Source organism: Grus americana, chromosome 10 (assembly GCF_028858705.1).
Source record: "Grus americana isolate bGruAme1 chromosome 10, bGruAme1.mat, whole genome shotgun sequence".
Taxonomy (NCBI): Eukaryota; Metazoa; Chordata; class Aves; order Gruiformes; family Gruidae; genus Grus; species Grus americana.
Window position 1 is genome coordinate 20359602 of NC_072861.1, and position 25961 is coordinate 20385562.

At 40.4% G+C, this 25961-nt stretch overlaps 1 protein-coding gene across 2 annotated transcripts in view; it reads right to left on the bottom strand.

The window, feature by feature from the left end:
• The window catches only part of ADAMTS17 (ADAM metallopeptidase with thrombospondin type 1 motif 17), a 197388-nt gene that overhangs the window by 85597 nt on the left and 85830 nt on the right, over window positions 1–25961 (bottom strand). For both annotated transcript variants that reach the window (XM_054837482.1, XM_054837481.1), the window contains exons 9-10: window positions 16084–16224; window positions 14618–14768 (exon numbers count right to left, since the gene is read on the bottom strand). In XM_054837482.1, the coding sequence (XP_054693457.1) occupies window positions 14618–14768; window positions 16084–16224 (292 nt within the window). The remainder of the gene's footprint in view (window positions 1–14617; window positions 14769–16083; window positions 16225–25961) is intronic.

The following is a 25961-nucleotide window of genomic DNA, read 5'->3' on the forward strand; positions in this document are numbered from 1 at the left end:
CATAAAAGAGATTGATGGATGCCATTGTCAGGAATAAAACCCACCCAAAACAAGAAGTGCGTTATTTAAATAGGTTTCTTTTCACAAGAATAAATCTAGTCTACTAAAAAAGAATCATATATCAGAGACCAAGATGGGTGCTTTAGAACCATGCCACATGCTTAGATGTCCAAGCTGCTTAATTACCTGTATTTTTTTAAAAGATACTCCAGTAACTAAGCATGATGAAATGCAATCAGTCCTGCTGGATCTGGTGGTAGCTATAATCAGCCAGCAACGCCCCTTGAGAGAAGATGATCTTAAGGCAGAATGAGAAAAGGAAAGGATTTCGTGGTGTGCCATGCAGCAGAGAAGGAGCTTGGTGACAAGCAGGGGCAAAGTTAGTAAAGGTCTGGTGGTGAGTAGTAGCTGCTAGAGGCCAACATGCTAGAGAAGGTGAAAAGAGAAATGTGAGGGTAAGAGCAGCAAGAGGTACAGCACATCTCGCTACCAGACTTGAAACACATTCTGGGTATCATTACTCAACATTGCTGCTCTGCTCAGCTGTGTGTTGCAGGAATATTAATGCTGACCACACTTGCGTGATCTGTCAGATCAATAACATTTTCAGAATTTGAGAAAAAGAACCAGGAAAAGGGGCCTTTACATCGTTAAGATTTTCCACAGCATCCACCGTGCTTTGCATTCCATGAAAGTGGATGATTTCAATACAGTGCTACAGATCTGAGTACCAAAAAAAGAAAAAGAAGAGTTACATTTCTTTCCACTATTGTTCACGTTTCAATGTAATGGTAAAAAGATGAGAAGCCTGACTCAAGTGCCAGCTGGTCTTGTCAAGATTTATTGCACCTCATTAAACAGTTGAGTCAACACGCTTCAACCTTATGGTTCTTTCACAATGTAATGTAAGAGACTGTGGGTGCATGTGTGTTTTGTGTACATGCATGTTGGTGTGTCTATATAAAATAGATCTGTATGGCAGAGGGTGCAGACGAGATAAATCCCAATACCAAGAGTGATGATGTAGAACACACTGAAACAAAATAGTCATCGCAGCAGTATCTGCATGCTGTTTTATTTCTACATTTCTTTCTGGAAAGAGGATTTTGTGCTATTTAAACCAAAAGAACATTCACAAAAACTAGAAGCAGATGGCACAATTCAGCAACATCTGTATCAACCGCAACACAAAATGTCATCATCAAACAAAGAAACAACAGCAAATACATCAGGGAAGCCTAAATCAATGAATTTTCAAGACATTTTCCCTGAACTAATAGAGCATATGGGAAAATATCAGACTTTAGAAATTTTGACTAAATGACTGTGACAAATTAGCAGTTTACCCACAGCTCTGACAGCACTTAAGCACCAATTAGCCATAAGGACATCACATACTGTTTTACAGAGAGGTATATTGAGGCAGAAGAATTGTCAAGCCAGAGATTTCAGAGCTTACTGAGAAATTAATTGTTCCACACCCCAACTCCCAGATTCTCAAAACCTCACCTTCCTTGGAGAGGACTAAAATCAAAAAGTACATCAATTAACTGTCCACAAGTGTTATAGAAAGAACACTGATCTAGGCAATAAACCATTTAAACTGAAAAAGCTTTTCACCAAATGCCAAACTTAGAGCTCTGAGAGGATGCTTGTTTTCCTAGTTGTAAAGCTAGAAGTTGTTACTGTTAAGCCAAGGTCAGGAATTAATTGACAATCTGGACTGTCTCTTCTCCCTGGATTATTGTGGACAGTGGTCTTGTGAAAGTACTATCAGCAATGCCTCCTTTCAAATTGTGGTTGGGGAATACTACTATGTAAAATGAAGGGAAGCTTCAGAGATGAAGGGTGCAGATAGCATGTATTTCCACTTTTCTAGGTTTCAGCCCCTCTCACACATAACCACAAAGCTTCAGAGCAGAATCTGATGATAAACCCTCCAGTCTGATCTCTTGAATGACCCAGGCAGAAATTTTGCCCCGTGGTTCCAGAAGGAAACTCTTTGCTTCTGCTTTCTGTCAGAAAGGCACCCTGGCTGAAGATGTAATGGAATTCACTACATCCCTAAAGAAGTTGTCTTAGACACATATAAGCATCATTGCTAAATAGCTTGGCATTTTGCAAGGCTGGTATTTGTTAAGCTTCAGCTTCAAGCCCCTGGATCACAAGCTGCATGTAAATTAGGGTTAAATTCCCATCTTTGATGTAAAACTGGGAGGAGGAAGGGGGGTGGAGGTAGAAACAGAAAGTCATAAAAATGAAGCAACTTTTTGTAAAATTTTGGTTGCCAGCCAGAATTCATCCATAGCCAACAAGAAGGTGGAAGGTGATAAACCCAGCTAATGTGCCCAGGTCTGAGCCATGGCCTGGGGGAAGCAATGGGCACCGATAACCTCAAACAGGTGTGTCTGTACCAGCAGAACTACAGCCCTTGGATACAACTGGTGCAAATATTCACACACACGTGTGTGTGTATATATATATATGTACCTGTTTGTGCATATATATACATGTATACACACACACCTATATTTATAGGAGACAAATAAAGGAAAAATCTCTCTTAGCACCACCAACCTTCCTGAAAATTCCCATCTCTGAGGTATGGAAAACACAGGATTTTTATAGTATCCCTGTGTTTGATTCCGAACACTAAATGCAAAGCATATTTCAGGAAACAGTTACAGACAAATCTGGTAACTGCGCTTCAGCTCTGTGTTCTAGTGCCATACCACTACAAAGCTCAAACACTCATTAGCGCAGTCCCCTGTATTTAATACAGCATTCGGATACCCCAGCGAAGATTAAACCATCAGCTTTGGTATTGTATGTTCCCAAGATGTTTTATCATGTTAATAGCTCATTTCAAAAGAGATCATATATCCTCCTCAGCTCCAGTAGAAACCCAAACAAAAATCCCCATTAAACAGTCCTATAGCTAACCAGTTGCGGTGACTGACTTTTTAATAGTTAAATAGCCAGCTTTGTGGGGAAGTATCAAAGTGAGAAATGGCAGGACTTGAAAGGAAGTTGCTTGTGTACGAGTGACAGTTCAGAGCTTACACTGATATAGAAGAAGCCATCAAAAGAGCTGCATTACTGCTAATTGTAAATTCAGCAACCAGTTTTTAGAAGGCAGGTCTCTGCCTGCAAAGTCTTCCCTACAGCATTCAAAAAGTGCTAGTAAGGATTTTCCAATGATAGATATTTTTCACTGGAAAAATATTGATTTGTTGAAACTGTCTGTGGGGAAAGGTCATCTTTGGATCAGCTCCCAGCTTGAAATATTTCCAAGAGCAAAATAAAATTAAAAAAATTGAGATGGCTGTTGAAAACTAATATTTTAATTAAAATTTAATAAATTTTTAAAATTGAAATACTTGTTCAACTGAAACCTTAAGGAATTTACACAGAAAATTTAAAAAAAATCAAAATAAAAATGAAATTTTTATAAAGGTGCAAATTTTAGACTCTCAAAAACTCCTGGAAGATAGGAAAACTTGTCTGCACATCTGTTAGAAACCAGTCCTGAGAGAGGTCACAGTCCGGAAACTCTCAAGCTTGGAGATATCTGCTCGGCAGGGGAACGATGCTCCTGATTACAGGTATTATAATGGCATCTATTTGAGAAAGGGGCCTTACTGTGCCAGGTGTTTTCTATTCCTCAAAGAACTTGCAATCTAAACAGACTCCTGGGAGCTTGGAGATAATGGAAGCTTTATCCCTCTGTTATAGGTGGGAAGATGAGGAACAGAAAGGGATTACATGTCTTGCTGAAAGTCTGCTGGGAAACAAGCAAAAACACCGCTCAGAGCTCTGCAGTCCTCTGCTCGGTGTCACAGCCACAGGCTCACACTGCCTGCTCTGGCTAAACTTCAGGGTAAAACCAGAAACAACTCCTGGGATACTCCCAGGAACATGTCTGGCTGTGGGCCTTCCCACCTTTCACAGCTTTTCATACTTTTTCACAACGCATACTGTTTCTGAAGACAGTGTTTACCTTACATGTAACTCCATCCCACACATGTGCCAGCACAGACTCGCAGCGTGTGAAGCGCTACGACCACTCACATGCGGCTCTAGGGAAGTAATCTATTTTAGGTTCTTTAACTCAGTGCTGCAGCTGGAAATGAGGAGAAGCCAGAATTAATTCAGCCAGTTCTTTGCCCACAGGCAGTAAGTCTAGAGTCTGCTAGTTTCTGGGTTAGCTATTGCATCACCACTGTTACTAAATTCAGCATGATTCTGCCCAATGACCTCATATGGTCTCAGTGAGAAGAAAGGACTTGCAATACTCCCCTATAGCCTCAAATTATTACCTACAAGGGGGAGCTTCCAAATCTCCAAAGCATAAAGAACATCCAATGAATAAAGATGTCCTTCCCATCAGGGAACAATGCTACAGAAACTAGTTCTTTCCCTACACATTCACTCCCTCACCTTGGGTTCATCCAAAAAAAGAAACATTTATTTCTCCTGAGAATAAATTTGTTCCTGCTGCCAATTGCCCACTGGAAAGAGGAACCTCTTATTTCTAGCAGCATAATTAAACCACCGTGAAACCAATTTTGCTGTCAAACCCAGGGGATGATGAAGAAGGACTTAAGAAGAGTAAATATCCTTAAGGAAGAGACCACATAACACACAGGCATGCTTATAAATAGGCTGACTTTCAATGAAGTATCAGATCTCTTTTCTTTTGCCAAGGTTTTGGCTTGGCATATAGCTAACCATAAGACAAAATTTGCTTATAAACAGAATCCTAATTAACACCTATTAAGTACAATAAACACACAATTTACAGATGCTTTCCTGTTCAGAACACTACATATATGTTCTTGAAGCCTCACAGTGTGCTTCTGAGTAGGAATTCTTTACACAACAAGGTGAGAAAAACAACGCTCCCAATTTCTACACTGTTGCTGCCTTTAATTTTGAGCGCATACGCAACTGACAATCTACAATGGATCACAAGGGAGGAGAGCACTGCTGTCTGTCACTGCTATTATGTGGAACTTGCTGTTGAAAACTAGATGAAAGGAGCCATGTGCTGCCCCAGACAAGGTAACTGTGGAGCTTGGATACACATTTCAGTGGTCAACTGCTGACCTCTCTCTAGAGCTGGTATTCCAAGGAACAAGTGGTAGGTCCAACAGTGGAAGTATCTGTCTATCTGTCCAAATGACAGACCTGATTCAAACGTCAAGGGAAGGCTTGATAAAGAATCACAAGGACTAGCCTAGAACATTCAGGCAATGGTCAATATCCTCTAACTTCGCATTTTAACAAAACTGGGCAACAATCCCAAAAATTCATAATGTGTAGTTTTATTTGTTAATGACAAAGTAGAATGGGTCTTCTTACTGTTGGACAGAAAACATCTCAGACTGTATTATAAAAAACAATCATATAATCTTCTTAGATGCAAGTAGAAAAGGTTTCTTAAAAAACATTTCCCTGTTTTCACTACCTAGTGATCATCTTGTTTCTTTAGAAAAAGAAGCTCTGTGTTCAGCTCTGGGGCCCCCAACATAAGGAAGACATGGAGCTGTTGGAACGAGTCCAGAGGAGGCCACGAAGGTAATCCGAGGGCTGGAGCACCTCTCCTATGAAGACAGGCTGAGAGAGTTGGGGTTGTTCAGCCTGGAGAAGAGAAGGCTCCAGGGAGACCTTACAGCAACCTTCCAGTACCTAAAGGGGGTGCAAGAAAGCTGAAGAAGGACTGTTTACAAGGGCAGGGAGTGACAGGACAAGGGATAATGGTTTTAAGATGAAAGACAGTAGATTTAGATTAGATATAAGGAAAAAATTCTTCCCTGTGAGGGTAATGAGGCACTGGCGTAGGTTGCCCAGAGAAGTTGTGGATGCCCCATCCCTGGAAGTGTTCAAGGCCAGGTTGGATGGGGCTTTGGGCAACCTGGTCTAGTGGAGAGTGTCCCTGCCCATGGCAGGGGGTTGGAACTAGATGATCTTTGAGGTCCCTTCCAACCCAAACCATTCTATGATTCTGATACAGAAACAGACATGCATGTTATGCTTTTTGGATGAACAGGACCAAATAACCTGCCTGCTTGGAACCAACAAACAAATTTAGAGTTGATTCCCCTTTATATTATTTTTTTCATCAATATAACTCCATTAACTCAATGAATGGCCTCTTCATCAAAACTTATGTGAGTGGAAAGTTACCAACATCAGACGTAAGTGTATAAAATCAACAAGATGATTGTTTTAACTCTTGAGGAAATGGCCCTTGACAGTTAAAGAACTCTTAAGGAAATAGTCCTTGAAAGTTTAACTGCTTTCCGGTGCTACTTTTTTCCTTGTACAACAGTACAAAAAATTCAACATAGTCATTTCCGAGATTTGTTAATGTTCTGTATCAGAGAAAACAAAACAAACAAAACCCAGCAAACATGACGGGGGTCACGCTGGGTTTGGTTCTTTGAGCTAGATGGCTTGATATGTATCACTCCAACTACCAACACATGGATCCCATATGAAATGTACCCATATATATATATATATATATATATATATATATATGGAGTGATACCAAGAGCTTTTTGATCTACAATTAAAACATAAGAATGTTTCCTCTTCATCTTTCAGGGAGAAAGACAAAATATCTGTCAGCTTTCAAAACAGTAACTTACCATGACACACTGCTCACCACAGACAGATTTGGATGTCTAAGGTCTGAATGAAATTAACTGGTTATAATCTTCAGTCAAATAGTCTTTCCAAGAGCAGATGAAAGCTGAGGGATTAGAAAAATCCAGAGCTCTCATGTTTTGACAATGTTAGCAAAAGGAAAATGAAGCTATTCAAGAGCTGCCCAAAACACACTTACAGACAGGAAGATGAGCCCTGACCTCTCTAGAGTGGATGCAGCAGGGATCTTTTGCCAAGTGTGCCATCATCTTTCAGAGTAAAACACTCCTAGGGGTCTATGAATGGCTCTGCAGGATAGATGGTAAGAGACAGAGAAATGTAAAAATTCTTCTTTTGAGAGGGGTTTGGCCTACTGCAAGATCTTCACCCTTTGCTCTAAAGAAGTTACACTGGAATTAATTATGTTTACAGTGGAAATGTGCAATGCAGTATCCAGAAATTGTTCCAGTCTGGGGGAGATACAAGAAACCAGTATTTTGAGAAGTGAAGAGTGGTTTGAGATGCCTGGCTGGAAATACTTCAAGGAGGGCAACCTTCAAAGCTGGTAGAAGCTCAGGGCTTCTGGAAAACCACACAGCTTCCCTGAGACTCAAAATCAGATGCTAAAAAATGAATGCATTCAAACCTATTTCTTCATTTGAAAACTTGGGCCATGATTGAACCTCCTGAACGTGCATGAGTATGAAAGAAAAACTGACAAAAGCAGCAATGGCAGGGACACTGCACGGAAATGCAAATATGAAGGGCTAGTAATGAAGATGGTCACAAGGAGTTCAATAAACAAGAATTGATCCTGCCAGTGGAAGAGTCCCATACTGCCAGAGAAGGCACAAGTGAGTAGAAATACTTTTTTTCAACTGTACATTGGGAAGCAAACAATGAAACAGAAAAACACTGTCTCTAGTTTTAGCAATTTCTGGTGCTCTCAAGCAAACTAAATGTCTTCTGCACCGTTTAAAGCATTTCTTTGCAAAGCACCAGTTCTATTTCATTTTTTCATATACTTGGAATTAAAATAATAGTCAAAAGAAAGAGATTGGAAAGATAGTATTAATGAGACCACAAACTAATTTTATGGCAAAGCAGCCTATGCTAAATACTAATCTTTTCAGTGCCTCTAGGGCATTCATGAAAGTCGCTCCTGTGGGTCTATGATTCATAGACACATAGAAAGTCAAGTAGAAAAAGATAAGCTTTATCCACCTTCCTACCAACACAGAATTCTTTCTTGCTGTATGTGCTCTTCAGCTTTGCTGAGCCCTATTTTTGGCACCTTAAATGAGAGAATTCAACTGTACATGTTTCATCACAGCTGAAGAAATCAGGGAAGTATATTTATGTGGTCAAACCTGGAAGAAGTAGAGACATGTGGTACAAGGCACTGGAACAGAGTCACTCCTTCAAATTAAATGTTAGAATTTTTGTACTTTAACTTATTACCAATTTCTAGCTCAGTATACTTAAAAGAGCTGTAGCTAATCAACTGTATCACAAGCACAGCAGCTATTTAGCATGGTATTGTACATGTCATGCATTAAGTGCTGCTCTGAGGATCATACTACACATACCCCACCAAGAAAAGGCTTATGAGTTCACAGTATTATGCTATCATCTAGCTCTGGAGAAGATATTTGCCCTTGATGACGGAAGGGCGAGAGCTTCAGGCAAGTTTCATAATCAGCCTGATCACTTCCATCTAATATTGTGTTTGCAACTTAGAGCCTGAAATTTTGACCTTGCACTTTGCAACATCCATCTCTTACTGTCTTCAGTGAGAGTAACGTTCATTCAGTAACTCCCAGAGAACTCCTCAGACCTTAACACCTGATTGTAGGATATGAAAAGTATTGATTTTTTAAACAACAGGCAGTGTTGTCCATTAAAAAAACCCCAAACAAACAAAAATCTGAGAAATTAAAAGAATGAAATCACGGATCGTGTTTCTTGGCCATGGGAAAAGAGGAGAAACAGACAGTAAAATAAATATAGATATGTACACACACTGTTCAGATGTGGTTGTGAAGATTATGGGAGTTTTCTCTTGAAGTGTTTTGCAGATGAGAAGTTCCCAGAAGGCCAATGGGAGAGGTCTGAATGGCCTTCAAGCTTGTTATACACTGTTTTCAGGCTGATACTCAATCATATTTTGGCTAATTTCGTTAAGTTCAAACTTCAGCTGTAGATGCCACATCACAAGGCTACACTAATTCTTTCTCCCTCCCCTTGTGTCTTAATAAGAAACGTAGGATTGCCAAGCTCAAGTGCTTGATTCTTAATAGGCACTCTGTATTATTTTTAAGAGTTTATTATTTTTATATTCTTAAATTTCCACATTGTATTTTTATAATTTTATTTTGGTTCCTCTCTCTCTTTTTATTTTTCTTTAAACCACTGCACCAGAATGTGTTTTGACCATCTTCCAAACTGAAACACGTACAAAAATTTCTGAAGCATTCCAATAATTGTAAACTGGGCTGCACTGCCCAGGCAGGAACTCTGCTTCTCTCTCTTTCTTTCCCTCTCTCAAACAAAAAGTATTTCCACCAAAAATAAAGAGAAAAAGGTCTTTTTGCAACATACAGAAGCAGTGAAATAGGACACTTCAGCTTCATATGAAACAGGCAATGTGAAAATAGTCTGGATTTTAACAACCTACATTAGGAAAACTATAAAATGCAGTATGGCAATTAAGTAAATTGTTGCCTTCACTTCTAAGAAAGAAAATATTGTTTTATTTTAGAGAATTTCCAAACTTCTACTCCGCAACCCTCAAGACAACCAAAACCATCCTCTTCCAGATTTATTATTATTGTTGTTGTTATTATTATTATTATATATTTACATGAAAGCTAAAGTGTCTAATGGAAAATTATGCAGACAAAGTCCCTGGTTGTACAGAAAATGACAATGCAACCTATTATTTTCAGGATAAATCAGCTCTCAATCTAATTACCATGTTCTTGTAAATGTCCTATACATTACTAAATAATAGGGCTTACTATCATCACCTGGATCTTGCAAATGACTCTGCCAAGGAAAAACAGAGGCCCATTGATTCCCATGCATGGAGTCCAAGTCCACTCCGCCAGCCCCTTTGCAAGATCAAGACCACAGAGAGACCCACAATTGCTTAATTACATTCACCACCATACCATCAAATATGAAAACTTAAGGGATATGTAAAATCCACTTGATTATTACAACTGTTGCTTTTCCTTTACTTTATTTGGTTCCTCTCCTTTTCCATTTTAGCCCAGAAATCTAGTCAGTCTCCTTTGGCTTGCAATCACTTTGCCCACTTGTTCTGTGCTGCTGCTCTGTGGTTTGTAGATACTGGGAGATACCTATATTTGTTAAAAACCAACTTGAACTTAAGAAAAACAGCAGAGCCAATTCTAGCTGTTTTAATGCTTCTAAAACCAGTGTCATGTCAGAATCCATATTCCCACTTTCATTTTGAGTTGACAGTGTCCATTTTTCAGAAAAAAATGTCTTTGCAGCAATGCTAATCTCTTTCCACATGCCATTTTAGCCTAAGCACAGTTTTGACTCAAAACAATACTGAAAGATAATGGTTATGTAAAAACCCGCAAAAATGTGTTAATAATAAATAAGCCAAAAGGCATATAAAACAAAAAGCCAAACACTGGATACAAGAGATAGAAATCACATTTTTTCCATAAATATAATTTCAATGCAAAAGCCTCTGTTAGTAGGCATGCCAGTCTGAAAAATAAACCCAGTGTTCTGATTAAATACACAGCTTATTTTCATGTGAGGTTATGAACAATGCGTTTTTACGCATTTCTGTTGGAGAAACACCATCTCTGCTCTGAAAGAGATTCAGCATAAACCAGCTGTGCTTTTCCTCTCTCTAATAGCACTGTTAAATAACGGGGTCAGCAAAGAGTTAAAGCCTGCTCTCTGCAGAAGCTTTCATCGCTTGAGTGAGGTTGAAGCTTTTTGCTTCCTCTTGCGTAGGGGTCAAACAAATTCACAATACTTGATTCATAGTGCAGTATGGATCTGAAGAACAGAGGTCAGACGGGTTGACTTTCCAGTAATTTCCACAATCTAGCATGTTAGCCCTGGACTCAAGTCAACATTTAGCAACCAGACTCCCAAAAGATCCCTGTGTTTGGGGTACGCTGATAACACACTATGCAGTGTCAAAGGTGCATTGCTATTCAGGTTTTTTCCACAACTCATATCATGATTTTGCTCAGAGCTTGAGAATGACATGGTCATCTATTTAATTTCTGCTAAAAGCAACTTATCTCCCTCAAAATAAAGATCACTGCGCAAACTCTTAGGTGGGCCAAAAGCTCTTCTACCACTGCAAGACCCATGATTGTACAGCTTCCCACCTGAAAATAGGCAGCATGTCTGGTATGGTAGAAGCACCTTTGTACGTTGTGCTAGATAAGCATTCTCATTGATCAGACAATGCCTAATATTTGCAATGGGAAAGAAAGCACCATGCGAAAGCACTTTTGATCCCTTTGCTTATTACCAGAGAAAACTACGTCACTTAGATATGAAGGGGAACTACTAAAGGGTCTTGAAATATTCATTATCATACGTGAAAACATCTCACTTGAGAACTGCCCGACTTCTATTTCCTTACTCAGTTCCTCAGATCAAAACTAATTCTTCCACAGAGCCATGAAAACATTTACTTTCCTGATGATGAGCAAGGACTCACCCATGTAATACTCAGGTTAAAGTTAATCCAAAACCAGCCACCTGGATGTGTATCAAATCAATAAAACTGTGAGCAGAGCACACACCAAAATGGACTTGCATTCCCTTAAGGGGCTGGCAGGTAATCTTGCCATTTATTATTCACACAGTATCATAATAGAAACAGCGCTTTTCAAATAAATAGAAATTGATTGTTACCTGCCTAACAAGCATCCAGCCTAAAAGCCTGATTCCACAGCTCCTTAAACAGGCGACATGCACTAGTAATTCTCACCTAACATTGATGTTACAGAACCAGATCCTAAATTATACATCTTGGAGATCACAGATTACAACGATAGGCTATGATTAAGCTGACTATCATATACTCATGCTGTCAATTAGTTAATTTTTTTTTAATTTTTAGTACATTAAAATGTAGACATAGTATCCAAGCAAATTAAAAAGGAATGTCAAGAGGTATAGTATATGTAAAGCCGAGCCTACCTCATATGTTTTCATTTTTGTTCTGCAAATTTGGAGCAGAATAGCTGCAGGATAGCTGGTTTGGCAGACTTATAATTCTGAGAGCTACTATTTTGTGCTAAGGCATCTGAGTTATCATTAAAAACAAACATGGAAGAAGAATTTTGGAGATGCAATCTGAAATATCCAGATAAGATTGAATATTCATGGATTAAATATCTAGTTGGACCAGTGTCTGAGGTCCAGACACTGCCAAGCATTTAGGCACCTGACTCTCTGTGAAGGCAAAGGAGATTACATTCCTTTAAAACTTTGGGCTTTGATGCCTTTAAGGGAAACAGCTAACTGCACAGAAAGTTTCTGCAGTTTCTCAAAAATGTCGAAATTTTGGATTCATCTGATCTCTGAAATTTGCTCTACAATCAAATTGTATGGCAGTTCTGAATATAGGTCCTCTAGTTTGCCTGATATAATTATGTAGCTCAACAATCTCCACTGAAATGTTGTAATGTAACTCTTTTATTGAATAAGAAAATAGACAGTAGACACATGTAATCATAAAAAGATTGAGCGGGCTCATTTCCTGAAGTTTATTTCCTTTTTGTAACAAATATTTACTGTCAAATGTTTATTACTTTTACATTTGGATTTAATACTTTATTGAATTAAAAATACCACATTACCATTGGCTAAAAGAGGAGACAGCTATATTTGCCAATAATTTCTACAGCTAATGCCAATGACTAGTGCCAATTTTTTTTTTGTTCATATTTTTGTAGACAGCTTTGAGACTTACGATACAAGCATTCTGCAGATGAGGCATGAGAAACACAAAGGTGAAAAGAACACAGACTTTGAAGGTTTAAAAATTAAAGCTGATCATTTCCTCTAAAGAATTTCCTTTCATTGACTTCAAATACCAATTCAGAGTAGTAAAACAGGATGCAAATATTTACTTAAATTAATGGCATGTGACATAATTGATCCAAAGCTTCACAGTGTGAATGCTAACTCTTAACTCGTATCTCTAACAGAAAAATACTTCTAAATAAGTGATTGCAAATTGTTTTTAATCTGCTGAAGTTCTACAAGGCTTTTCATCAGAAAGTACTAAAGTCCTTACAAAATATGCTTTTCTTTGGGAGATACTAAAGGAGTGATGGAGGAAGAAAGCACAGTTTTCACTGTGCTCTAAAGACATCAAATAAGATCGGTGAAAAATCCTGGGATACACAAACACCTGCTGTCTGTATGTTACAGTGCCTGTTGGCTCATTATTCTGGCAAGCAACTTGTCCCTGAAGCAATTCCAGACTGGACATGCAATTTCTGCATGAGAAATGTTGACCACCTACCAGTAGGCTGACATTCTCATTAGGCACTGGACTATCCAGAAACAGAATGTTTTTTATCGCAACAAAGGAAATAGCAAATATCTGTTCCAACAGCAGTCAAGTTGGGTGACACCCACACAAGTGGAAGAACTTGAATCATCCTGGGTAGATCTGGGGCTTTCTTTACAGACCTATATTCTAACACTTTGCTTCCAGTACAGTAGTCCTGGTGGTCTGCATTTTCTTGATGGAGCTGGAAAAGACAAGCTACTCAGATTCTTTTCTTATTGTTTTATATTAGCTAGTTTCCAAATCCAAAATAAATAAAACAGCAAATGTGAAACTAAGAGCATGTTCCCAGGACTTGCATGTGTTCAACAGTTTTAATAATCTGGCACTTAGAAACCTCAGTTATCACTGATTATTATTTTCTTTGGTAACACTGATTTAAGATCCTAAGATTGTTCAGAATGGGAATAAGGGACAACTAAAAAATACAAATGGCTAGTTAATGACAGCAAGAAACCTGGCTGCTTCGCACCTGTCTATGTAGGACAGAATGCTGCCAGCTGGTGACATGACACAGCGTCTCATGATTTTGTTCTGGATATCTCCAAGGCCACACTGGAAGAAAGCATTTCTCCAGTCCCTATCTATCTAAAGTGGGATGCAGACAAGCTCTGGTCAGAATTAAGACATCTAATTATGTGCAAGACCTTAGGAAAAGTTTAGCTGTCTAAATTCCAGAGGACAAGTCAGACAGCCTCATCTCAAATGCGACCTACTTTTAGAGACATCAAAAATCAGTGTTTCCATTTTGCCAACCAACCCTGTGATATAAGCCATTTTGCACCCAAATCTGGACTAAACATCACGTTGCTTAGAAAACACACAGGAAGGGGCCTAATTCTGCACAAATCTCTAAATGGCCTCATCAAACAAGCAATCATTAATATTTCCTTGGCAGAGAGGTAGAGTCAGCTCTTAAGAACATTGTAGCAGTGTGAAGATGAGGTCTACTGAAAGATCCAGACAGTCATCTAAGCTGACTCTGTGGAAGTGAGCAAGCACTCTTGTGAGAAAAGACTTTCACCTCGGCTGAACTTCCAGCAAAACAATCTCTACTGAGTACTTCAGCAAAACAGTGTCAAAAGGGAACTGGCCCTAAATTAAGACCAACTACAAACAAAAGTTTTTCTGGGTCTGCTCTAGGAGATTAACGTGACCAGTGAGGGGAAAGGAGAAGGACTGCATAAGAACGTACTGTTGACATGAAGGTCAATGGGAGTTTGACTACTGATTTTGTATCAGCAGTGCTGAACACACTGAAAATCCTATTAGGTAGTTCTGAGGAAGGTACAGATTCCTTTTCTTCCCCAGGCTTGACAGCTTTATTTCCAGTTCCCACCTTGTTTCCAGGTACGTCCCATGCACTCTTACCTCCATATTCTTACAGAACGTAGCATTGGTCCCAAAAAGTATCTGGCACTGTTCGTCGGCACTGTAGTGCATTCCAGGCAGCTTGTGAGGGAGCCGCACCGCATATTGGCTTCGGGGGTCTGTCACCAGCAAACAGGTGCTGACCTTGGACCTGTGGAGTGTAAGAATTAAATATGCCTTTAAGGGAAAGCACCTTTGAACTGGAGTGTTAGATTACTGCTGTAAAGAAGCTGTTGTCCTCTCTTTAACAGGGAATCTGATGACCTCATGTGAAACAGTGGAGGTTTTCCCCAGTATATATCTGTAAGCCTCCTAAATCATTGAAAACTATGGATAGAAAGGTCCTTGGGAACTCATCCCTGGCCCCAGGCTGCAAGGCAGAATCGACTATATTCACCTCATTCTGGGTTAAACATTTGTCTAAACTATTCCTAAAACTCTGATGGAGTCACTTCTGCCTCAGGCTATCCAGTCCAAAGCTTCATGAGCCTTACAATGACAGCTAGAAAGTCTTCTATCATGTCTCACCTGAATCTCCCTATCTGAATTTTAAGCCCCTGGCTTTTCTTATCTGTCACAGACATAAAAGGAAGATTTTTCCCTTTGCCTTCATAACAATGTTTAACAAAATTGGAGTATCACGTTGTCATCTCCCCTCTATCAAGGACAAGAAAGCTCAGATGCAACTTCTTTTTCAACTTCATGCCTTTAATGTAACAGTAGATATCCCATTTTCTTTCATTATTTTCCTTTCTCTCCCACCTCTAATCCCGAGCTGGGAATTTTCCATGCTGAACCCATTTCTAGCAACAAAAGCACTGATCACTGTGTCAGCCACTGTTTGTCAGAGAGCTGCACTGTGGGTTTAAGGCCACAATTACAGAGTTCAGACAATTCCAGTGCTTGCTATAGTACCTGAGAGTTAACAAGCAGCAGGACAGAAATCCTTCTTGAACTGTTGAATATGATGAACTGAAATATGGACGCAGAGGGAAAGAAGTTTATAATGGACTGTTTAAGACCAACACTCACTAAGGAGTGAGAAAACACATCAGAATTACCTCCAGGCAAAGTAAAGTTTCCATAAAAAAGCCCCTATTTAATAACAATAATGACAGTAAAAGCCACAGCACAAAGCTGGCAGCATCCTGCAGCAGAAATTTTTTCAGGCTACCTACACACAGATTTCGGTTATTGTAAACATGAAGGGCATTTTTTGTAATATGAAGGTCATCTGGGATTGTTTTTAAGAAGCTATCAATACATTGACAACTGCATACAGTTCTTCTGCCTGTCTGCAAACCTCAGTTTCAAAGGGGCTACTGTAACAGAAACAGATTAAAACTTGCACACCCTAATGACACATGCACACACTTTTTTTAAGGAAAATTGTTTAGACTTTCATTTTCAAATAACATGTTGGATTCTTTCCTGATAGGATTTTTGATAATCAGCACAATCCTTACTTTAGGAAGTTTTCAAGGTCATCGCGGCTGCATGAAGACCAGGAAAGGTCACTTGGGTTCCTGCCCTTCACCCATTCTCCAGACATAATATGAGACCTCCCTGCGCAGGGTTGATGATCATCATCATGGCTCATTCCCATGCTGTTTGATTAAAACAAAACAAGACAAAAAAACCTATCAAGTTATGATGTGGGTTTCTCATTTCCCATTGGACTTAGTAATGACACTCTTAGCAATTAACAAGTCGAAAACAGGCTGCACATAAAACACGGAATCATTCACCTACTGCTCTGGGCACCTGTTTCATGAATAAACTATAGGTTCCTTTAATTTAAAACTTAATTTCACAAAGGTTTTAGTATTTGTGCATTTGAAACTTTTAAACGTGCTTCTTACGGACTTTCCCACCAGGAAATGTAACTGTTTGAGGGTTCATGAGAAGTGAACCTGGAGAAGTGATGTAGCACAGCCGAAGGATATCTGCTAGAATATCAAAACTAGTATTTTTTATGGATTGCCTTCCCAAATCTAGTGGATGTGATCCCTATAATCATACTGAGAGAATGGTCAACAAAACAATACTACAGATGGGCCAATTTTGTTGTTGTGTCAGTGTGAATTTCGAATAAGTCTACTGTTAGGAAAAACATTTCTCTAAATTTGTGGTATTGTACAATCTCTGTCTCATTTAACTTTGAAGCGGATCCTTCCTTGAGCGGTGGGTTGGATCAGATGACCTCCAGTGGCCCTTCCAACCTGAATTAATCTATGACCCTATAACAGCAATGCTTAGATAGGAGCCTGAGGCAGAATCAAGCCTCATTTCTGCAAGCACTGTCCAAACAAGCATGAAGACTGTCCCATGCCAGTCTCAGCAAGGACAGAATATGACCTAAGCAGCAAAACAAACCAGCTAAACAAACAGCAGATTGTGTAGTATAAACATACACTGAGGAATTCAAACACATTCAGTGAGAACTTAAAAAAATGCTCAGAAATAGAAAAGTGTTACCTTAACCTTCATCCAACTTCCTACTCAGGACCCTTCTATCATTAGCAGAGTCTCTACCATTGGGCTGCTACAGTAAGTCACTGTTCAGAATAAATCTCTGTTGCCATTATAGGAAGGTGAGACTCCTCTGCTGGAGGTAAGCCTTTGTGAACAGCCTTCACGGTGCCAAAGAAGGGATAACTGATGTGACCAAGTTCACCTGCTACATCAGTGAAATGTCAGAAGTCCTGACTGGCAGTCCTACACTCAGCCCATCATACCATGCTGCTTGGCAGCAAAAGTGAGTTAAGGATTTTCCATCCTACTTTGAAATGATCATTAAAACATTTTTTTTTAAATTATATGGAATAATAACATTTTGAAACATTAACATTCTTCCTTCGATTCCAACATGAAATGGAAAATGGCTTTCAGACAAAAGGTGCCTTGTATGGCCAGTGTCACTTTCTAGCAAAATAACCATGGCCAATTTGGGGCTGAAAACACAGATTAATAGGAACTCACTAGGTCTCCAGCTGGCTGGACTGAGCAAGCCAGGAGCAGTCCCTTTAAATATGGTGTTGGACTCTTTAATCCATGCTATTTCTCTACAAATCAGGGGCTCCTGTTTGCTTTCTGACTATGCTCTTGGCTTTGGTTCTCTCCAGATTTGGGACTCAACTGTTCAAAGTCTAAACACGACATACATTTCTAGTTGCAATGAACCAAAACCAGCTTCAGTAGTTTGATAATTATGGCTTAGATTAAACCACCATCTATGTTATTTTTAGCTTAAAGTGAAGATTATATGGTGCAGTCTATTATTTTAGGTTTATCTCCAGGGACATTATTATTTCTAGCAAAACTACATTTAACATAATTTTATACTCAGAAGTTCATAGTTATTCTTGTTTTCAAACCTTTGTGGGTTTTGAACACAGCAGAAACATTAACATCAAGCACATTTTGTTTGATGCACGCAGAAATAATTTAACAGTCTATTAGTAACTCTAACTTCAAAACAGTAAAGAGTGAAATTCCTGCTCCACTGAAGTGAATGGGAGTTTTGCCATTGACTTCAATGGAGCCTGGATTTCACTCCAAATATTTTACCCATGTTGTTTCTACACACAGTGAAAACTCTTCACATGCTAGGAAGAAAGTTCCAGCAGTATTCCTCCAATGCAAATAAGCCCATCTAAAGTTCGTATTCCTAAAAGTCAGGAAAGGAAGAGCTAAGTACCATGAAGCAAGGTATGTAAGCTTGCTGGAAATTCTCCAGAGGAAAGTTTGCCCAGAAATGCCAGTTTAGAAAGCTCGTGAGCACGCAGCAATCGTGTTAACTTTTCTAATGGAAATGAGGCAGGTTTCCAAGGTTTCATTCAGCTTGCCTGCCTTGTGACTGCAACAGTGCTGAGACTCAAAGTTGGGTCCTTCAGGTTTCTATTCTGTCAGGACTTCTGTGGGATGGGACTTGGCAGCCCTCCCATTCCGGCAGCTTCCTGAATGGCCTCCTTGGTCCGCACTTCAGCTGTTCCACTTGAAAAGAGTGAATACCATCTTCCTGACTTTCTAAGTGTTTTAGACTCCCTGATTTTATCTCTTCCGCAAAAGACTAGTGTTTGGTCTAGAGCTGTTAATTAAGAAGTACCTTAGCTTTCTGATTAACTTCATTTATTCTTTGTTAAATTTGTTGAAAGTGGGATTTTTTTTTTTGTTGGCAAACAACAAGGGCAACGGTTACTAATTAGTACATTCCTGTCCTTTATTTTAAACCTGACCTCATGAAAGATGTCAGCATAGGACAAATGCTGAGGTTAACATTCATTACTCAGGTCTGATTTTGCAGGGGTGTTTGAGGCAGATAGAATGTATTCTCCATAAAGACTGAGTCAGAACTCACATCTGAGTTATTTACAGGCTTCTTCTGCAAGTCGTTCAGTTCTCACACGTGTGGAAATCGACACCTTTCTGAATCATTCCTGATTTCTTAACAGGAATTCTTTAAAAAGTCATAAGCATAAAGGAATTGAACCTGACCTACTGGTATAAAGCAAAGGAGCTCTGCTAAGTCCAAAGAACTGTGCCAGTTTATATTAGCTTGGGATCTGGCCTCAAGGTACATAGGCAACCTCTACTGGCCTCTCTGTGATGAGTTTCTGGTAGAATGAAACCAGCAACACCTTTGGAGCCTGTTTTAATTGGCAGCGCAGAACTTTTCCCAGCATCTACTTTACCTTACAATGACTCACTTGAGGAAAGGATTAAATGACCTGAAGGACTAAGGCATACCCTAGCATGCTAACACATTCTTTTGTGAAGTTCAAGGGTCTCCAGCTACATCAAAGGGATCGGTTTTTCCTAAACACATAGTAAATGTAATGCCATGCTGATTCCTGTCACTAATGAATAGTCCCCCTCCTTTTAACAGAAATAAATCGGACAGAGCATTATGTGTTCGTACTAAACAGAGTGCAAGCACTGATTCAGTACTTTGCATTTTCTTTGTGATCATCTAATCTTACCTGCTATTCAGAAGTTCACATGGAATTAGAAGCAGATAATCAGTCTCTTGAAATATTCTGCCTTGGGAAGGAGTTCTATTCTTACATGAACAGATCTTGAAAAAAGAGCCGATAAGAATGGCTCTTAGATTAGAAGTAGGAATGTCAAAATGGCACTACTTTACCCTGCAAACCCATTGCCGTCTGTGCTCTCCGAGTCATAACTGTCCATTTCATCAGGAGCAACAAACACATGCTGCATGTTATCCTTTACACTGCAAAGCCAGCAGAGCCATTACACAGAGGAGCAGGACTCGATTTCCCTTTGTGCTGTTACTACCATAATCACTAGCTCCATTCTAAGCACAGGGTAAATTTCAGCCTTTGGTTCATCACATTGAAGAAAATGAGATTCCACAAAGACAAGCAAGAACAGCTCAGAGTGTCAGCTCTTAAACTCCTTTCATTCTATGTTTATTCTGAGTAAGCACAACAGGACTCTGGTTTCACACTCCAGCTTCTTTTCTAATATAAATAATGCATTGGTTATCAGTCAAAGACACTAAGGCGTCACCAGAGTCCTTCAGCATATTTATTGTAACTCATTATATGCGAGTCCAGAAACAAGCTGACTGACCAGTTTGAGTTCTGACCATTAACATAATCACAGCAAGGCAAATTTTATCAGGAGTCACAGGGAGGCAGCAACAACAGATCTCTTTGATGCTGTTTTTTGTAGAACAAGACTTTAAAGTAGCATTGCCATGAATAAAAAATAGTATGCAGTCTCTCAAAGCCTTGGCCGCTCTGGTCTGTGCTCCTTTCCAGGACACTATTCTCCGTCAGAGTCTACACAGCAATCAGAACTGGGTCGGGATGCCAGAATTACACTCTGGACCTGAGCCAGCCAATTTCTTCTGTAACCTTTTTAGCTAAATGCAATTAACAGCCATTTGTTTTCCCACAGCAATGCTAAATAAATGCACTTGCTTTGTTTGTTTCGGTCATTAGTGGAGCTTCTCCTCTAGACAGTTAATGTAACTAAACTGCTCTGTTTACCATTGGTGTGTTTTCCAATGTTTCCTGTTATTCTTTCAAAGCCTGAGTCAAGGCGAACCAAAGCCTGTGGAAAGCCTCCTACTGCCTTCAATGCACTGTGCGTTGCACCTCCAAGTTCTTAAGGTCATGTATACAAATCTTCATCAGAACCACTATGACTCTCAATAGGTTTCCTAATAAAAGCCCCAAATCGGAGTTGAAGGATAACACCAAGGGCTGAGGGAAACTGATTTAGGAGATACTTTAAATTTTTTCAACAGCTGCAACTTTGTGGCTGGTAACAGACCACTTGAGAAATCCCCAGGATTATTATCCACACTCCCACTCTGGTGGGGACAGATTAAGAAGTAGGGGCAAGAGGCAAGTTTGATGGAAAATACCATCACCAGTAAAAGAAGAGCTTTTCCTCAGAAAAAGGCAGAAAGAAGGTAGCAAGTGAAAGAAAGAATTATGAAGAAGGGAAGCCTGAAAAAACCACACCCAGAAGTGGAAACACCATGAGTTTCTACAATCCCTCTGTTTCAAATAAGCACTTCAGCTGGCTGTGAATAAGAGCTTCTCCATAGCCTCCCTGTGAAAGCCAAACCATTCCTTTTATCTGCAAATAATTCAGGGTGAGTCAAATGCTGGTTCACTTTAGAAACACGTGACACTCAGCACTAGCAGGGCTACCCAAGGCAACCTGGCTGTCACCCCAACTGTTTATTGAACCTCTGCACGACATTCGATTGTTTGTTCTCTACACAACTGGCACTAACCTCAAAGTCACCATTTCTCCAAAGGGCAGTGGGGCCGTACAGCTACCAAGAAGGAAATGAGGACAGTGGTTTGTCTCTCACTTCTACAGATAGAGAAATCCAAGGAAGAGTCTTTCTCTTCCTGAAGAACCAACTCACAAACAGCTGCAACTGTGTAAGCTCAGCAAGACATTAAAAAGGAAGAGCTCCTTGGGGCCACTTATCCTGCAGGCCAACATGGACTCAAAGAACTGAGCAAAGGGCCTGCTACAGCAATGTCGCAAATACACAGCGGGGGCACGAGAAAGCAGTGGTATCTCTTGCTCCAAGTGAAAAGCTCAGTGGGGCCACTAAGGTCTTTACATTCTTGGCTGATCCCTGTTTGCTTGAAAGCATGTTTTCTCTACCTGTGTTTGTAACAGATGCCTTAGCCTGCAGATGTTCTCTAAAAGGCTGCTTCTGCAAGGCAACAGTGAATTGCTAAGAGCTATATGCAGTACCAGGACTTGCACGTCACAGCAGAGCAGGTCACTACTGACCACCTCAAAAGAGCATATGAGAGAAGTCATTCCCTGTGACCCAGCTTGCCATGACTCACCCAGAGGTAATATAGCATTAACTGCAGAGCCAGGATTAAGCACAGGATTTCTTTCTAAACCCCACTGGAGTAATATAAATGCAAAGGGAGGGCAGACTGGACAACATCCCCACATAGTGTGAGAGGGAAGGGAGAAGGGGAGCTGTAATTTATCCACTCTGGCATTTCAGTGTGGGCAGGATGACAGTGCCCTGTGGAAAGCGTGCTATTTAGAGACGCTGTGGGCACAAATGCCATCTATTTATCCATATGAAGAACAAAACTGAAGGACAAAATTCCTCCCCCTTCCCACTTCCTATTGGGTCTCCATGAATGGTTGAGAAGGGAGTCCTGTCTCTATAGTCCATCCAATCTCAACCACAAAGGAAGATGCTGGTATGGAAGGAGGTTACACAGGATGCGTGGCTGACAGCTGAGAACATTAAGCATGGCCATTAAACTCAAATCAATATAGGTCACTAAACAGAGAACGTACATCAACAGTTCTCAGCAGCTACTGACTTGGGCTGGATTTGAACCAGCAACTTAGAAGTGGGAGACAGCATATCACATAATCAAGCCTGTGAGCCATCCAGTCCCAAATCGAGTTCAATGTTAGGAATTTTTATTAACATTTGAAATTGAAGCTGCATCACTGGAAAGATGCCTGCTTCTGAACTGGTTCAACATGTTTAACATTTCAATATAAAATGCTGATATCTTGCAAGTTATGAGGTTTCCAACCAGTTGAGAAAAAAGGCACACCAGAGGCAGAAGTGAAATGGGGTTGCTCATTAGAGCTGGAATTATAATAGGAGCTGCAGTCCAAAATGAGGACAGTGAGTTTAAGAGAGCGACCTAGGAAGGTGATGCATCTGCAAAGCAACCAAAGACAGGCAGAGACAGCCAAAGAAGGGAGTCCAAGTGAGGCTTGGGTGGAGGGTAAACTAACAAATGCTGGGGAAACACTAAGGTGACCTGAGCTGGGGAGGAGGCAATGAAACAGCTTGCGTAACCTTCTTACAAAAACAACGGTCACTAAGAGTGTTGGCTTAATTGAAAACAGGCTTTTTCACCTTGTGCTTTTCAAACTTGTAAACACAGCCACTTAAATATAACTCGACTATTTCAGAAGCTGTCAGGAGGTACTTTGGAAAGTTGTGATGAAGAGATGACCCTACTTAAAGCATTTGAAGTAATCAAAGATGGTCATTGTGTACATAATGTTATCTAGAACAAGTGTGTTCCGGATGGGTGCTGAGTTATTGTTTTTTTTTTTAATCAGGAGAGACAATATTTAAAGGGAGCCATGACTACTGGACTCTTGTTTTCATAACCAAGTTTATGTCACTCTCCAATAATGAAGTAACCAGATATTTTATATGGTTATCTACTCATCAAACAGCCAAGAAGTCAACAACAGCGAGTGAGAACACACGAGCGCCTATGGTGAATAACAGTGTGGAAAGCTGTGGTTTATTCAGCTGCATGACAGATCCAGCCCTTTATGATATGGTTTTCATTTAAAAAGAATTAGTTCTTTTGCCATGGAATCTGGAAGGCAGCAAGTATGAGCTTGTGCCGCAAGGGACAGATAGCATACATGAGAGACTGACATGGCAGGAACAGGCAGCATGGCCTTTTACTCGCTCAAACATTTCATCTGAAAGCTTGCTGCCTGCATGGTCCCAGATACCTGTAACAGAGCTGGCCAAACCCCACTGACATCAATGACAGTCCTTTTATATGGTTTGATTGAAGTTAGAGCAAGGCCATGAAGAACAGGGTGAATCATCTTATGATCTTTTCCCCAGCAATAATATCACATAATCACACTATTGACTACTTTTTCCAGCAGCCATTTGCTCCCGTAATTCTCTCTCAAGAATTCTTGCCTCTTTTGCGGAGTGGCTGACTCACAGTCAGGGCAGGCATTGCCTGATGTATTCCAAGGCGTTGGGTAAGATGAAGGAATCCAGTTGCGATGCAACTGAACACTTACCGTTCCAATGGCCTGCCTCCACTGCATCTAATTTGTAGGATGTGGTCCCAGCATAGTAACCTTTTCCTGAAAAAGCTTCACAGTGTTTCTGGTAAGAATCAGCAGGTTCTGAGACTGCAGGGTGTAGCGTACCTTGTGGCAGAAAAAGGAGTGCTCCACCAAATACAAAAACCTAGACAAAGCTAAAGTTGATAAATACATGTACAAATAAACTTGGCAGAAACTCCACATTGAAGAGAGAGCATTAGCTCAGGAAAACACCCTTCTTCCTTCTGATCTTAATGCTCACTTCTTTCAAAGTCCCACGTAGTATCTCATAAAAATCTTTACACATGAGAGCTGTCAACCAGAATAGCTCCAACAGTATGCATTCAAACTCAGAAAGGACTGTGATTACACAGCACAGTGTAAACCATTCAGTACCAACTGTCTCAGCACAGGTGGGGTCCTGTCCTATTTAGAATCCTGTCTCTCTGAAAGAAAACTTTTAAAGATGCAAAGTAAGGTACAACTCTCAGTTATCAGGGGTGAGCATGTAATGTCTGTAACAGCCCACTCCCCTACTGCGTCAGGACTCAACAGTGGCCATAGTGGTCCAGCCTGATGCAGCAGGGGCTCACCTGAACCTACGCAGGCAATGGAGATGTGGGAAAGGCTCATGCAATGACTCCAATCACATGGGCACTGCCCAACATCACATGAGAATAACTGCCCAGGGCTAAAAATGCTCCTTCTCTGCCCTCACACCCTCCCAACAGGATCAGGAGCTCAGCACTCTTACACTTACAGTAACAATTTCACTATCTTTTGTGTTGATGAGAGTGCACGATGGCTGCCATTCCAGACTTTTTTTTTTTTGCCCCTACGGGCCTTAACATCACACAGCATGTAGATAGCCCCTTCACATCCCTAGAGCACTACCCCATCTCCATGGCAGTCATCCAACCAGATGCTCAGCATTTCTAAACCCTTTCACATGCTTTGATACATGCCAACAACACACAGAAGCAACAGGTTTCTGACACAACATCAGTAAGAGTCAATGATTGCTTTAACAGTCCAATCCCTGTTGAAGAGGTGAACACAGATTATACTAAAAAACACTCACTCTAAAACATGCATCAGTGACTCTTTACCGGGAATCACTTCTCTCAAGCTATGAATGAAGAGACACTGGCTAATTGTCATGATCACACCTGAGCTGTGACCCTAAAACAAGAATAAAGTTATCTGAGGGTCAAAGGGTAATGTCCCCATGAAAATGTATGCACTAAGCTGTTTCTTTGCCCTCCAAAAGATTTAATCCACTTGGACATAAAAAAATGCCCTCTCTCTCACTGGCTTCAGTCTAGGTCAGAGAACAGGGAATTGTTGCAGAAGGAGCACAGTGACTATGAGTGAAACAGTGGCAGGCAGAGAAAGACTGCTCATTTCTCTTTTCTGGTGAGCAGAGACTGCTGTGCTCCATCTGTAGCTCCTTGTATGGAGAAAGCACCCTGGTGCATCACAGAAGTAACATGCTGAAGGGTAACAAGCTGTTTGCTTTCAGCACTGCCTGAAGTGTGTGAGAACGAGACCTCAGAAAATGTGACATGCATTTCCTCAGAAGATGAATAGGGAATATAAATTGTAGGGTAGAAAAAAGACAGAACCCTGGGATAGCTGGGTGGCATTTCCCACCCACTAGGGAAGAAAGACAAAAGCTCAGTAAGAACGGCTGACGGGTCTGTCACTCAAAGTGTTAGCAAGCTAAGGCGAAGCTCTTGCATGCAATCACTCGAGTGCACTTTTCCAAAACTCCGGTGAAACCAGTGAAAGCCTCCAGTCAACTACATTAATGACTGAGGGTCAAACCTGAACAAAGAGATGCAACATGAGACACCGTTAAAAGAAATACAAGGAGAAGGGACAGACGGTGAAGTATATGCCAAATATGTGCAACACAAGTAACCACAAACGTCCCACACTCTACCCCATCAGGAAGCCACCCACTGCCAAGCACTGGGGG